Genomic DNA, 14835 nt, shown 5'->3' with positions numbered 1-14835 from the left:
TCCTAGTTAATTGACTCGGATGATTCTTAGTTAATTGACTCGGATGATTCTTAGTAAATTGACTCGGATGATTCTTAGTAAATTGACTCGGATGATTCCTAGTTAATTGACTCGGATGATTCTTGTAGGGTGATTCCTAGTTAATTGACCCGGATGATTCCTAGTTAATTGACCCGGATGATTCCTAGTTAATTGACCCGGATTATTCCTAGTTAATTGACCCGGATGATTCCTAGTTAATTGACCCGGATGATTCCTAGTTAATTGACCCGGATGATTCCTAGTTAATTGACCCGGATGATTCCTAGTTAATTGACTCGGATGATTCCTAGTTAATTGACCCGGATGATTCCTAAGTAATTGACCCGGATGATTCCTAGTTAATTGACCCGGATGATTCCTAGTTAATTGACTCGGATGATTCCTAGTTAATTGACCCGGATGATTCCTAAGTAATTGACCCGGATTATTCCTAGTTAATTGACCCGGATGATTCCTAGTTAATTGACTCGGATGATTCCTAGTTAATTGACCCGGATGATTCCTAGTTAATTGACTCGGATGATTCCTAGTTAATTGACTCGGATGATTCCTAGTTAATTGACCCGGATGATTCCTAGTTAATTGACTCGGATGATTCTTCTCGGGTGATTCCTAGTTAATTGACTCGGATGATTCTTCTAGGGTGATTTCTAGTTAATTGACCCGGATGATTCCTAGTTTATTGACCCGGATGATTCCTAGTTAATTGACCCGGATGATTCCAAGTTAATTGACCCGGATGATTCCTAGTTAATTGACCCGGATGATTCCTAGTTAATTGACCCGGATGATTCCTAGTTAATTGACCCGGATGATTCCTAGTTAATTGACTCGGATGATTCCTAGTTAAATGACTCGGATTATTCCTAGTTAATTGACTCAGGTGATTCCTAGTTAATTGACTCGGATGATTCTTCTCGGGTTATTCCTAGTTAATTGACTCTGATGATTCTTCTCGTGTGATTCCTAGTTAATTGACTCGGATGATTCTTCTAGGGTGATTCCTAGTTAATTGACCCGGATGATTCCTAGTTAATTGACTCGGATGATTCCTAGTTAATTGACTCGGATGATGCCTAGTTAATTGACTCGGATGATGCCTAGTTAATTGACTCAGGTTATTCCTAGTTAATTGACTCGGATGATTCTTCTCGGGATATTCCTAGTTAATTGACTCGGATGATTCTTCTCGGGATATTCCTAGTTAATTGACTCGGATGATTCTTCTCGGGATATTCCTAGTTAATTGACTCGGATGATTCTTCTCGGGTGATTCCTAGTTAATTGACTCGGATGATTCTTCTCGGGATATTCCTAGTTAATTGACTCGGATGATTCTTCTCGGGTGATTCCTAGTTAATTGACTCGGATGATTCTTCTCGGGATATTCCTAGTTAATTGACTCGGATGATTCTTCTCGGGTGATTCCTAGTTAATTGACTCGGATGATTCTTCTCGGGATATTCCTAGTTAATTGACTCGGATGATTCTTCTCGGGTGATTCCTAGTTAATTGACTCGGATGATTCTTCTCGGGATATTCCTAGTTAATTGACTCGGGTGATTCCTAGTTAAATGACTCGGATTATTCCTAGTTAATTGACTCAGGTGATTCCTAGTTAATTGACTCGGATGATTCTTCTCGGGTTATTCCTAGTTAATTGACTCGGATGATTCTTCTCGGGTGATTCCTAGTTAATTGACTCGGATGATTCTTCTCGGGATATTCCTAGTTAATTGACTCGGATTATTCCTAGTTAATTGACTCAGGTGATTCCTAGTTAATTGACTCGGATGATTCTTCTCGGGTGATTCCTAGTTAATTGACTCGGATGATTCTTCTCGGGATATTCCTAGTTAATTGACTCGGATGATTCTTCTCGGGTGATTCCTAGTTAATTGACTCGGATGATTCTTCTCGGGATATTCCTAGTTAATTGACTCGGATGATTCCTAGTTAAATGACTCGGATTATTCCTAGTTAATTGACTCAGGTGATTCCTAGTTAATTGACTCGGATGATTCTTCTCGGGTTATTCCTAGTTAATTGACTCTGATGATTCTTCTCGTGTGATTCCTAGTTAATTGACCCGGATGATTCCTAGTTAATTGACTCGGATGATTCCTAGTTAATTGACTCGGATGATGCCTAGTTAATTGACTCGGATGATGCCTAGTTAATTGACTCAGGTTATTCCTAGTTAATTGACTCGGATGATTCTTCTCGGGATATTCCTAGTTAATTGACTCGGATGATTCTTCTCGGGATATTCCTAGTTAATTGACTCGGATGATTCTTCTCGGGTGATTCCTAGTTAATTGACTCGGATGATTCTTCTCGGGATATTCCTAGTTAATTGACTCGGATGATTCTTCTCGGGTGATTCCTAGTTAATTGACTCGGATGATTCTTCTCGGGATATTCCTAGTTAATTGACTCGGGTGATTCCTAGTTAATTGACTCGGATGATTCTTCTCGGGATATTCCTAGTTAATTGACTCGGATGATTCTTCTCGGGTGATTCCTAGTTAATTGACTCGGATGATTCTTCTCGGGTGATTCCTAGTTAATTGACTCGGATGATTCTTCTCGGGTGATTCCTAATTAATTGACTCGGATGATTCTTCTCGGGTGATTCCTAGTTTATTTACTCGGATGATTCTTCTCGGGTGATTCCTAGTTAATTGACCCGGGTGATTCCTAGTTAATGGACTCGGATGATTCCTAGTTAATTGACTCGGATGATTCTTCTTGGGTGATTCCTAGTTAATTGACTCGGATGATTCTTCTCGGGTGATTCCTAGTTAATTGACTCGGATGATTCTTCTCGGGTGATTCCTAGTTAATTGACCCGGATGATTCCTAGTTAATTGACCCGGATGATTCCTAGTTAATTGACTCGGATGATTCCTAATTAATTGACTCGGATGATTCCTAGTTAATTGACTCGGATGATTCCTAGTTAATTGACTCGGATGATTCCTAATTAATTGACTCGGATGATTCCTAGTTAATTGACTCGGATGATTCCTAGTTAATTGACTCGGGTGATTCCTAGTTAATTGACTCGGGTGATTCCTAGTTAATAGACTCGGGTGATTCCTAGTTAATTGTCTCAGATGATTCTTCTCGGGTGATTCCTAGTTAATTGACTCGGATGATTCCTAGTTAATTGACTCGGGTGATTCCTAGTTAATAGACTCGGATGATTCTTCTCGGGTGATTCCTAGTTAGTTGACTCGGATGATTCTTCTCGGGTGATTCCTAGTTAATTGACTCGGATGATTCTTCTCGGGTGATTCCTAGTTAATTGATTCGGATTATTCTTCTCGGGTGATTCCTAGTTAATTGACCCGGATGATTCCTAGTTAATTGACTCGGATTATTCTTCTCGTGTGATTCTTAGTTAATTGACTCGGATGATTCTTCTCGGGTGATTCCTAGTTAATTGACTCGGATGATTCTTCTCGGGTGATTCCTAGTTAATTGACTCGGATGATTCTTCTCGGGTGATTCCTAGTTAATTGACTCGGATGATTCTTCTCGGGTGATTCCTAGTTAATTGACTTGGATGATTCTTCTCGGGTTATTCCTAGTTAATTGACTCGGATGATTCTTCTCGAGTGATTCCTAGTTAATTGACTCGGATGATTCTTGTAGGGTGATTCCTAGTTAATTGACCCGGATGATTCCTAGTTAATTTACTCGGATGATTCCTAGTTAATTGACTCGGATGATTCTTCTCGGGTTATTCCTAGTTAATTGACTCGGATGATTCTTCTCGGGTGATTCCTAGTTAATTGACTCGGATGATTCTTCTCGGGTGATTCCTAGTTAATTGACTCGGATGATTCTTCTCGGGTGATTCCTAGTTAATTGACTCGGATGATTCTTCTCGGGTGATTCCTAGTTAATTGACTCGGATGATTCTTGTAGGGTGATTCCTAGTTAATTGACCCGGATGATTCCTAGTTAATTGACCAGGATGATTCCTAGTTAATTGACCCGGATGATTCCTAGTTAATTGACTCGGATGATTCCTAGTTAATTGACTCGGATGATTCTTCTCGGGTGATTCCTAGTTAATTGACTCGGGTGATTCCTAGTTAATTGACTCGGATGATTGCTAGTTAATTGACCCGGATGATTCCTAGTATATTGACCAGGATGATTCCTAGTTAATTGACCCGGATGATTCCTAGTTAATTGACCCGGATGATTCCTAGTTAATTGACCCGGATGATTCCTAGTTAATTGACCCGGATGATTCCTAGTTAATTGACCAGGATGATTCCTAGTTAATTGACCCGGATGATTCCTAGTTAATTGACTCGGATGATTCCTAGTTAATTGACTCGGATGATTGCTAGTTAATTGACCAGGATGATTCCTAGTTAATTGACCCGGATGATTCCTAGTTAATGTACCCGGATGATTCCTAGTTAATTGACTCGGATGATTGCTAGTTAATTGACCCGGATGATTCCTAGTTAATTGACCCGGATGATTCCTAGTTAATTTACCAGGATGATTCCTAGTTAATTGACCCGGATGATTCCTAGTTAATTGACCCGGATGATTCCTAGTTAATTGACTCGGATGATTCCTAGTTAATTGACTCGGATGATTCCTAGTTAATTGACTCGGATGATTCTTCTCGGGTGATTCCTAGTTAATTGACTCGGATGATTCTTCTCGGGTGATTCCTAGTTAATTGACTCGGATGATTCTTCTCGGGTAATTCCTAGTTAATTGACTCGGATGATTCCTAGTTAATTGACTCGGGTGATTCCTAGTTAATTGACTCGGATGATTCTTCTCGTGTGATTCCTAGTTAATTGACTCGGATGATTCTTCTCGGGTAATTCCTAGTTAATTGACTCGGATGATTCTTCTCGGGTGATTCCTAGTTAATTGACTCAGATGATTCTTCTCGGGTGATTCCTAGTTAATTGACTCGGATGATTCTTCTCGGGTGATTCCTAGTTAATTGACTCGGATGATTCTTCTCGTGTGATTCCTAGTTAATTGACTCGGATGATTCTTCTCGGGTGATTCCTAGTTAATTGACTCGGATGATTCTTCTCGGGTGATTCCTAGTTAATTGACTCGGATGATTCTTCTCGGGTGATTCCTAGTTAATTGACTCGGATGATTCTTCTCGTGTGATTCCTAGTTAATTGACTCGGATGATTCTTCTCGTGTGATTCCTAGTTTATTGACTCGGATGATTCTTCTCGTGTGATTCCTAGTTAATTGACTCGGATGATTCTTCTCGGGTGATTCCTAGTGAATTGACTCGGATGATTCTTCTCGGGTGATTCCTAGTTAATTGACTCGGATGATTCCTAGTTAATTGACTCGGATGATTCCTAGTTAATTGACTCGGATGATTCTTCTCGGGTGATTCCTAGTTAATTGACTCGGATGATTCTTCTCGGGTGATTCCTAGTTAATTGACTCGGATGATTCTTCTCGGGTGATTCCTAGTTAATTGACTCGGATGATTCTTCTCGGGTGATTCCTAGTTAATTGACTCGGATGATTCTTCTCGGGATATTCCTAGTTAATTGACTCGGATGATTCTTCTCGGGTGATTCCTAGTTAATTGACTCGGATGATTCTTCTCGGGTGATTCCTAGTTAATTGACTCGGATGATTCTTTTCGGGTTATTCCTAGTTAGGTGACTCTCTTGTAAAAAGATAATAAAATAGATAACTTCCATATAATGGTTTTTACCATGTGACTAAGGTGCTGGTAGTATGCTACCTGTTCCAAGACTAATAATTTACTTAATAGCTAATCAATAATAATTATTTACTTAATAACTATAATCAATCATAATTATTTACTTAGTAACTATAATAAATTATAATTATTTACTTAATAACTATAATCAATAATTATTATTTGCTTAATAACTATAATCAATAATAGTTATTTACTTAATAACTATAATCAATTATAATTATTTACTTAATAACTATAATCAATTATAATTATTTACTTAATAACTATAATCAATTATAATTATTTACTTAATAACTATAATCAATAATAATTATTTGCTTAATAACTATAATCAATAATAATTATTTGCTTAATAACTATAATCAATAATAATTATTTACTTTATAACTATAATCAATAATTATTATTTGCTTAATAACTATAATCAATAATAATTATTTACTTAATAACTATAATCAATTATAATTATTTACTTAATAACTATAATCAATAATTATTATTTGCTTAATAACTATAATCAATAATAATTATTTGCTTAATAACTATAATCAATAATTATTATTTGCTTAATAGTTTTTTTTTGTTTGTTTTTTTTTTTTAATGGAGAGTAGAAAACGCATTGTGGATGCGTTATCGGCAGCTCCTGTTACTCTCGCTTCTTCTTATTTGTCCCTCAGTCCTCATTTTTTAATGAGTGGTTTTTCTGACAAAGGGAGGAGAAAAAGCTGTTTTCTAGGTTGGCAGTATTTTGCGCGAACAGTTGGCAGAGTTGGTGAAAATTTTCTGTTTCTATGTCTATCCTTGTAGCCATGTCACTAGTAAGGGTGCTGGAGGTAAACGTTTTGTCTGGGCTGACGTTATCCGCCTGATAGTCAGGGACCCGAACCTTGAATTAACCACTAAGGAGGCTGTCCTATCAGCAGGTGCAAAGTACTTGGGCTGCTGTATTGCCATTTGGTGAATGGAATCTGGACCATACAGTAGCTTCTGGTGGGGCCTCTCGATGCCATACTAGTGGGTAATTGTTACGGCTTTACCTTATCATGTGCTACAAAAAAAAAAAAAAAAAATTCGTTTCTTTTTCTCTCTTAGTTTCCCCTCTCTGTCCTGCTCTAAGTAAATCTGACGACCTAGTCCATAAATTCCAAAATTTCATCATGACAAGTTTCAAGAAAAAATACACGATTAAACCCGGTTCTCCAACTTCCAACGTAGACCCCTACTACCATGTCTCCTTCTCCAACATCAGGGGTCTTCGTTCTAACCTTCCAGAGGTTTAAACCCAATTACAGGAGACTAAACCAGACCTTTTATTTTTAAGTGAAACTGGCATTGGACAGGCTATTTCCCTAGATGAGTTTGCAATTACAGGATACTCTAACTTAACTTCTAAATCTGACCCCCAAGATCGCCATGGGCATGGAATATGTGCCTATATTAAAGATAGCTTTCCATGTGGTAGGGACATCTCCAGGGAAGATCCTAACTTACCCTATATGTGCTTCCGGGTTGCTTTAGCTCACACTACTGCATTTATATTTACTCTCTATCGCCCCCAGAACAGAGGAGTTACTATCTTTCAAAGCATATCTGAGAAAATTGACCAAGTCCTTTCTACTTATCCTTCAGCTAACATTCACGTATGTGGAGACTTCAATGTTCACAACGTCGAATGGTTGACCCACTCAAACAAGACCGATGATGAGGGGAGGTTCTGTCATGATTTCTCCATTGCCTATGACCTCACTCAGATTGTTCAGGAACCTACCCGTGTGCCCGATAATGACGGCCAGTATGCGAGCCTACTAGACCTTTTTCTCACAACTTGCCCTAAACTATGTTCAGTTTCTGTTCTGTCGCCTCTTGGATCTTCCGACCACTCTGTTGTATCAATTAAGATAAAAATGAAATGTAATAAGTCCCCAGACGTACCTCTTCATCGTACAGTATATCGATACACTAAGGCTGACTGGGATAGCTTCCGTACATTCATATCTGATCTACCTCTGCATTCCATGTTTAAAAAGGATGTGTCCTCTATAGTATTAGACCTGACTGAATGGTTAATTGTAGGTATTGACCATTTCATACCCTCTAAAAAGTTTCAGCAAAAACCTAACAGCCAGCCATGGTTCTCTCCAGAATGTGCTGCTGCCATTGCGCACAGAAATCACTTTTTCCACTGCTTCAAACGTAATAGATGTATGGAAACTAAAGCCGTTTTCAGGACTGCCAGCAACCATTGTAAGAAAGTAATAAGGAACGCAAGAGAGTTGTATGCTCAATCTGTTAAGTCCAAAGTAGCTGAGCAGCGGCTTGGTTCCCACCAGTTTTGGCAAATAGCAAACAGAATCCTGAACAGAAGCGTATGCTCCATCCCAACTATTATCAATGGACCTGAGGTAATCTCGTCAGCATCAGACAAAGCCAAACTCTTTGTCAAGAACTTTGCAGCTAATTCTACCCTTTGCGACCAAGACCGCCAACCCCACATATTTCCTCCTGTATCAGAAAACACGCTATGTGATATACGTATATCTGTACGTGATGTTGCGAAGCTAATCAAAAACCTTGATTCAAGTAAAGCAACTGGCCCTGATGGTATTCCAATTATAGTACTCAAAAAACTTCAACCTGAACTAGCGCCCATACTTACAAAACTGTTTAAACGTTGTCTTAAGGAGAATAGTTTCCTATCTCCCTGGAAAATCTCATCAGTATGCCCTGTATTTAAGAATTCAGGTGATCACTCATCCCCCTCTCAGTACAGGCCAATAAATCTCCTGTGCGTCATGAGTAAGTTGCTAGAATCTGTGTTAAATACAGAAGTAATCAACCATCTCAACAAAAATAACCTTTTTAGTGACACTCAATATGGTTTCCGTTCTGCTAGATCTACAACAGATGTCCTTACAGTTATATCGCATAGGATTAACAAATCTCTCGACGGTGGCAATCTTTCTAGGGCAATTGCTCTTGACATATCTAAAGCCTTTGATAGGGTATGGCATAAAGGTTTACTTCATAAGATCGCTGGCTACGGTATAGCTGGAAAAGTCTTCTCAATTATTAAATTATTTCTTTCTGATAGGTTCATAAGAGTAGTAGTTGAGGGGCAAAAATCAGAAGCTCACAGTATTAATGCCCGTGTCCCTCAGGGATCCATCCTGGGCCCAACTCTTTTCCTGATCTACATTAATGATCTTCCAAATCATATCCTTACATCATTTGTAGACATTTATGCTGACGACACTACCATTTATGGTACCACATCTAAGACAGTAAACGACCAAGTTCTCTCCAATTCTCTCTCCTCTGATCTTGAGCACGTAGTACAATGGGGAAAGGGGTGGCTGGTTACTTTTAATGCATCTAAAACCAAGCTTCTCTCTTTACATCATCAACATTCTAATCCACATTTGTCATCAATTGAAATGAATGGCTCTTGTCTTCAGGAGGCCTCAAGTTTTGACAAGCTTCTGGGCTTGACCATTACTCCTGATCTTAAATGGAACACGTATATCTAATCTGTTGCCAAGGCCGCTGGAAAAATGGTGGGATCTTTCTATCGATCTGGTAGATATCTCACTGCTGATGCTATTCTCTATCTATATAAGAGCCAGGTACGTCCAAGGATGGAATACTGTTGCCACATCTGGGCAGGAGCTGCTAGAAAGGACTTGTCCTGCCTTGATAGAGTTCAAAATAGACTTCATAACCTCGTAGGAGATGTCCTTTTCTCCTCCTTGCAACCTCTATCTCACAGAAGAGATGTAGCGAGTTTGTCTCTGTTGTATCGTTATTTTCATGGAAAGTGTTCAACTGAGCTTCAATCTATGGTCCCCCCTCGCCAAACTTTCACAAGAAACACTCGTCTAGCTGTAAACACTATCAATAATTTCCCCCACTCTTTATCTGTGCCTAAACCTAAACGTAGATTCCATGAACAAAGCTTCTTTCTTAGAACTGCACGCCTGTGGAATTGTCTTCCGTTTTCCTGCTTTCCGGCTGACTACAATATGGTTGTGTTCAAGTCTAAAGTAAATAAGTTCTTGATGAGCCGTTTCATACAAGTTATCAAATTTACCAAATTTTCATTACTAATGAATACTATATTGACCAATTTCTACTGTACACTCTTTAACCCTTATCCTTTAGTGGCCTCCGGGCCTTTATAATGTGGTGATGCCTTTGTAAAAAAAAAAAAAAAAAAAAAAAAAAACTATAATTAATAATAATTATTTGCTTAATAACTATAATCAATATTAATTATTTGCTTAATAACTATAATCAATAATAATTATTTACTTAATAACTATAATCAATAATAATTATTTGCTTAATAACTATAATCAATAATAATTATTTGCTTAATAACTATAATCAATAATAATTATTTACTTAATAACTATAATCAATAATAATTATTTACTTAATAACTATAATCAATAATAATTATTTACTTAACTATAATCAATAATAATTATTTACTTAACTATAATCAATAATAATTATTTGCTTAATAACTATAATCAATAATAATTATTTACTTAATAACTATAATCAATTATAATTATTTACTTAATAACTATAATCAATAATAATTATTTACTTAATACTATAATCAATAATAATTATTTACTTAATACTATAATCAATAATAATTATTTGCTTAATAACTATAATCAATAATAATTATTTACTTAATAACTATAATCAATAATAATTATTTACTTAATAACTATAATCAATAATAATTATTTACTTAATAACTATAATCAATAATAATTATTTGCTTAATAACTATAATCAATAATAATTATTTGCTTAATAACTATAATCAATAATAATTATTTGCTTAATAACTATAATCAATAATAATTATTTACTTAATAACTATAATCAATAATAATTTACTTAATAACTATAATCAATAATAATTATTTGCTTAATAACTATAATCAATAATAATTATTTACTTAATAACTATAATCAATAATAATTATTTACTTAATAACTATAATCAATAATAATTATTTACTTAATAACTATAATCAATAATAATTATTTGCTTAATAACTATAATCAATAATAATTATTTACTTAATAACTATAATCAATAATAATTATTTACTTAATAACTATAATCAATAATAATTATTTACTTAATAACTATGTATCTATAATCAAACATGTGTACACCCATCAAAAATGAAAAAATTATGCTCCACTAATGTTCGCACCAATATTTGTGTAAAATAACAGCTAAATTGGTGAAGTAAAAAATTCGTAATTATTTGTATCTGTAGAGGATTGGACTTTCACCCTCCAAAAGACTGTCGCTAATGTTAAAGATAATAAGTGATATTTCTTTTGATATGTCCTCGTGTTTTTCTTTTTCTGCAGGATAAAGTCTTGATAAACCAATGGAAGGAAGAAATCTTAGGCGGATTCCGTGCTTCGACCAAAATGCAGTCAAAAATGAATAAGAAGGCCAGTAAGTTATACGGAGCGGACGTCCCCATTGAACACAGGAATAGCAATGGAAGTTAGGAAATTCCTTTTTATTTTTAATCGGAAATAAAAAATTTAAAAAAAAAACAAAAACAACCCAAACCTTAGCAGCAGCAGTTCTAGCGATTTCTAGGTTGAACTTTTTGCATACCCAAAAGCGGAGAAGGGTTTTGGCACCAAAGCGTATCAACACGACACACCCGGCCCTTTGTATTCTTCCCTTTCTCCCCGCCCCCTTTATCACACCGGACAGAAAAGGCAAAAAAAAAAGTAATAAACATCTAGGAACAAATTAGAAAAAAAAAAAAAAAAAAAATTTAGATGGTAATAACGCCGATGATTAAAGGCTGACGTCAAATTTATGTTGATGCGGAGGAGAATGAGATGAAAGATGTAGGCCTGGTACTTACACCGTTCAATGTCCGTATATTTATGGCCTTTTTTTCTTCTTGGTTATGATGTTTTTTGATGGTGTTTTTTTTTTTTAGTTTTTTTTTATATTTACAACTTTCTCCGTCAAAGATAAGAAAAGAAAGAACAAATATGCAGTAGAAATTTAAAAAAAAAAAAAAAAAAAAAAAAAAATTAAAAAAAATACATTTCTTGCTTATTTAAAAATTAAAACAATAAAAAAGAATTTAAAATTTGAAGAAAAAAAGTACAAAATGGAGGTGGGAGGGGGGTTTAAAAGACACAAACACAGAAGCAGAACAACTACAGCAAAAAAAAAAAAAAATATGTATCAAAAAGAAAAAAAAAAAAGTTCCCCCACCCCTCGGAGAAAAAAAACAACAAAAAAAACATTGTTTTAAAACTTTGTCTTTCGTTCCAACAAATACTGCACAGTAGTTCTTCTATTTCCATTTTTTATTTTTAACTATTTTAACAAACAAATAATAAAAAAAAGTAAGGAAAGAAAAAAAAAAAAAACATAGTATGTCATATTCTTTCAATGATCCAGTGTTCAAAATTAACTTTAAAATTAATAAAAAAAAGAATGGTAATTTATTATTGTTTCCCGCCCTCCCCCCTCTTAAACACACACACACACACACACGCGCACACTTTGAATTTAGGGTGGACGTGGCAGGTTCAATCCTTGACCCAGCTTCATTTTATATATGCTCACTTATCTGGCCCAAAATAATCCCCCCCCCCTAGAACCTCTCCTTCAAACTCCTACCTCCATCTCAAAATTGTTCTCCTTGACCCTCCAAGCCCACAAAAAAATTTAAATATATATAGAAAAATGTATATGTATAAGACGGCCACCCATCTCTATGCTGCACGCAGTCTTGTTCGTCCGAATCCCCACCCCATACCCTCATCCTCACCCCTGGAACCATCTCAACGAACTGAGTGTAGGGGAGGGGGAAAGAAAACTTTTTTTTTTTTTTTTCTTTTGAGAAATTAAGAGAAACGTTTCTTTTTTTTTATATTTTTAAATTTGCTATTTTCTTATTTTTTTCTCTTTTTTTTTTTTTTTATCTAGTCCGCACATAAAAAAAATTTAACCCCTTTTTCATGTGAAAAAATAAAAAGAAGCAGGTCCCCCACCGGACGTCTCTAAAGCAAATTATTCTCATGTTACCAAAACCCAAATTAGAGACTTGAAGTATGCAGATATATATATATATATATATATATATATATATATATATATATATCTCAAGCCATCCCCATATGCTTTATGTATATATAAATATGTTGAATCGGACAATCAAAAACCGTAGAATACAGAAATCTATGACTCACTTTGTTGTTTAACTTCGGACCAGCCGTTATTTGGACATCCTGAAACAAGTATAAATATACTGAATTTTATTTGGGGAATAGAAAATTTTCAGTGATCCTGTCACCTTCTTCAATCGAGAATGAAATTAGCGTTGTCGTAAGCTCTTTCTTGTCCAATGTGCTTTTCTTGCTGAAAAAAAAAATTAAAGCGAGACAACCTGACCATAAAAGAGCTTGGTATGGCACTTGGTTTATTTCTGATTAAATATTTTTGATCCTTCAATAAAGTATGACAGAATATATTTGTGCATTTCTTGATGTTGTGAAACACGGCATCACAGATTTCTGTGTTCTATTATTTTTGATTTTGTTGTTAGCTGATTCTGCATTATATATATATATATATAATATATATATATATATATATATATATATATATATATATATATATATATATACAGAGAGAGAAAGATCTATGTTAAAAGCTAACTGGAGAATTGTACCATTTCTAGGTCTATCTCTTGTTCTGTTTGTTTTTGTTTTTTTTTCTGTTTTTCATTTTGTCTTAATTTATTTTATATTATTTATTAATTGTCCTTTGATAAAATAAACACGAACAAAATGAAAAAAAAGTGGACACAAAAAATAACTTTTATTCCTAGCTCAGAAAAAAAAAAAAAATGACATGTGAACAAAAAAAAATAAAAAAAAAACAAAAAACAAAACATCGTATATCATAAATGAATTGAAAATAAATGTATGTATTTGTAAATGACTCTTTAATTATAAATAAAGTTTTCTTTTTAGTGTATGTGTGTGTGTGTATATATATATACATATATATATATATATATATATATATATGAATTAAGTTTTTTTAAAAATTGGAAATATCTTATTATATAGCTCTACAAAGGTTGTATTGAGCACTATTGAATTAAAAGCTAATAAACACCAATTGATATTGTATTATATTAACTTGGTTTTGGATTTATATCTATATAAGTAATAAACTTGGCTCATCTTAACATGTTACTGCAGTTTCATGATATGTTCACTCATCAGTAACTTTTAGTTTGAATCTATATTCAAATATCTAAAAACCGTAAGGATTTTTATAGTTTGGAAAAAAAAAAATTTTGAATTGTTTAATAATTTGGATGACTCGGGCTACTATTTTCACCTTGGTTGTTTGTTGTCGGAACTTTCAGCCAATGTGACCTCTGACCCTGTTTAAGTCCTTTTTTATTATTATTATTAAATGAAAGTTTAAGTTCAAAATTCTGTTCCCTGCGTTGGCCATGAAGCAAAAAGATTCCCATTCAAAAAGATGCACCTTGAGAAGGTCGAAGGTTACATCAGCCAATACATTGTGAATGTAACGACTCCAAGAGGAAAACAGTTTGAACGGTCCAAATAATGCAGGATTTTTATTCCTACATGACTGATGATAGGATGTTCGTGAAGCAGCAGTAGTGTTGAAATAAACCAAATTGATTACATGTAATTATCATAAAGCTCTATCAAAAAGGATACTGAGCACTGTGTGTGTACGGTTTTCTGTCTTGAGTCGGCCCTGCTTTGATTTTGAGATGTTGATTTTTTTTTTTTTATGTTCTATATGTGTGAGATATATATAACTTAGCGAGTCAGAATAGAGTGAATTCAATTCTATAAGAGGAGACTTATCGGGTCATTTATTCAATAAGGGTGTATACACATCTAGTTGGGGGATAGAGGGGACTCTTTATACCAACATATTTCGAAGAGCAGAGAAGATGCTTGGTAATATA

General features: G+C 34.8%; 1 protein-coding gene across 1 annotated transcript in view; it reads left to right on the top strand.

The window, feature by feature from the left end:
• Window positions 1-12238, top strand: part of LOC145261074 (G protein-coupled receptor kinase 3-like) — a gene marked incomplete in the record, with an annotated part of 298219 nt that extends 285981 nt beyond the window's left edge. Inside the window, 1 exon segment of the mRNA XM_080119245.1 lies at window positions 11201-12238. Coding sequence (XP_079975371.1) covers window positions 11201-11347 — 147 coding nt within the window.
• Window positions 12239-14835: the final 2597 nt, after the last annotated feature.

The sequence above is a fragment of the Euprymna scolopes genome, chromosome 37, assembly GCF_053919585.1.
Source record: "Euprymna scolopes isolate OS-2025 chromosome 37, ASM5391958v1, whole genome shotgun sequence".
NCBI classification, from domain to species: domain Eukaryota; kingdom Metazoa; phylum Mollusca; class Cephalopoda; order Sepiida; family Sepiolidae; genus Euprymna; species Euprymna scolopes.
The sequence above is the reverse complement of the archived record's forward strand: the minus strand, read 5'-3'. Positions and strand labels throughout refer to the sequence as shown.